General features: G+C 65.6%; 1 protein-coding gene across 1 annotated transcript in view; it reads right to left on the reverse strand.

Moving 5' to 3' along the window:
- Nucleotides 1-599: 599 nt before the first annotated feature.
- Nucleotides 600-1,149, reverse strand: part of SRC (SRC proto-oncogene, non-receptor tyrosine kinase) — a gene marked incomplete at its 5' end in the record, with an annotated part of 4,851 nt that continues 4,301 nt past the window's right edge. The window contains one exon of the mRNA XM_010289176.1: nucleotides 600-808. Coding sequence (XP_010287478.1) covers nucleotides 600-808 — 209 coding nt within the window. The remainder of the gene's footprint in view (nucleotides 809-1,149) is intronic.

Raw genomic sequence — 1,149 nt, forward strand, 5'->3', positions numbered from 1 at the left:
CGGCGAGACCGGGGGGACGCTCGAGGAAAGGGGACTGCCAGCATCCCGCTGCCACCCCATGCTGGCACCACCACCCCAGCACATCACCCCATCTGAACCAGCCAGGGCTTGTGCCTTCCCCGGGGCGAAATGTCTCTGCCAGCGCCCTCGGGAGAACCGGAGCCAAGGAGGGATGGCAGGGAGGGCAACGGGGCAGGGAAATTTGTGCTGATTTAGAAAGGGGGTGCAGGAGGCCAGGGCCACATGTCCAAGGTGGTGGGTGCTACCCCCCAATTACTCTGGGCTCACCCCAGAGCTGCTGGGGGGGAAAAGATCTCCCAAAAGCCAAGTCTCAGATGCTCCACTTGCCCTCCCAAGCCCGCTCTGCCGGTGCCCGCAGGCTCCTCTTGCCAGCGGGACGGCACCGCTTCATTAAACACAGGCCAGAAGTCTTAATGAGCGACAGGGACACCCAGCACCTCCCCTGGCTGCATCCGGAGGCGATGCCCCGTCCTGCTCCGGGGCTGCTCCACAAAAACCGGCCCCTCGGTGGGGAGGCCAGCCCTCGGCGCCCTGCGGCGAGGACGGCAGCGTCCCTGGTGCCAGGAGGAGCTCCGGGTCTATAGGTTCTCGCCAGGCTGGTACTGGGGCTCTGTCGAGGTGAAATAGTCCTCCAGGAAAGCCTGCAGGTACTCGAAGGTGGGTCGCTCCTCCGGGTCCTTCCGCCAGCACTGGCACATGAGGTCGTGCAGGGACTCGGGGCACTCGGGCGGGCAGGGCATGCGGTAGCCCCGCTCCACCTGGTCCAGCACCTCCCGGTTCACCATCCCTGCGTGTGGCCAGAGACATGGTGCCGAGTGAGAGATGGGCCAGATCCCGCACCCTGCCTTTCCCGGAGGGGACACGGAGGGCATCACTCTGGAACGAGCCTTACAGGCAACCCCAGTGACTTGACCCAGGGGCACTCGGGCGGGCAGGGCATGCGGTAGCCCCGCTCCACCTGGTCCAGCACCTCCCGGTTCACCATCCCTGCGTGTGGCCAGAGACATGGTGCCGAGTGAGAGATGGGCCAGATCCCGCACCCTGCCTTTCCCGGAGGGGACACGGAGGGCATCACTCTGGAACGAGCCTTACAGGCAACCCCAGTGACTTGACCCAGGCGAAGAGGGA

The sequence above is a fragment of the Phaethon lepturus genome, unplaced genomic scaffold (assembly GCF_000687285.1).
Source record: "Phaethon lepturus isolate BGI_N335 unplaced genomic scaffold, ASM68728v1 scaffold29296, whole genome shotgun sequence".
NCBI lineage: Eukaryota > Metazoa > Chordata > Aves > Phaethontiformes > Phaethontidae > Phaethon > Phaethon lepturus.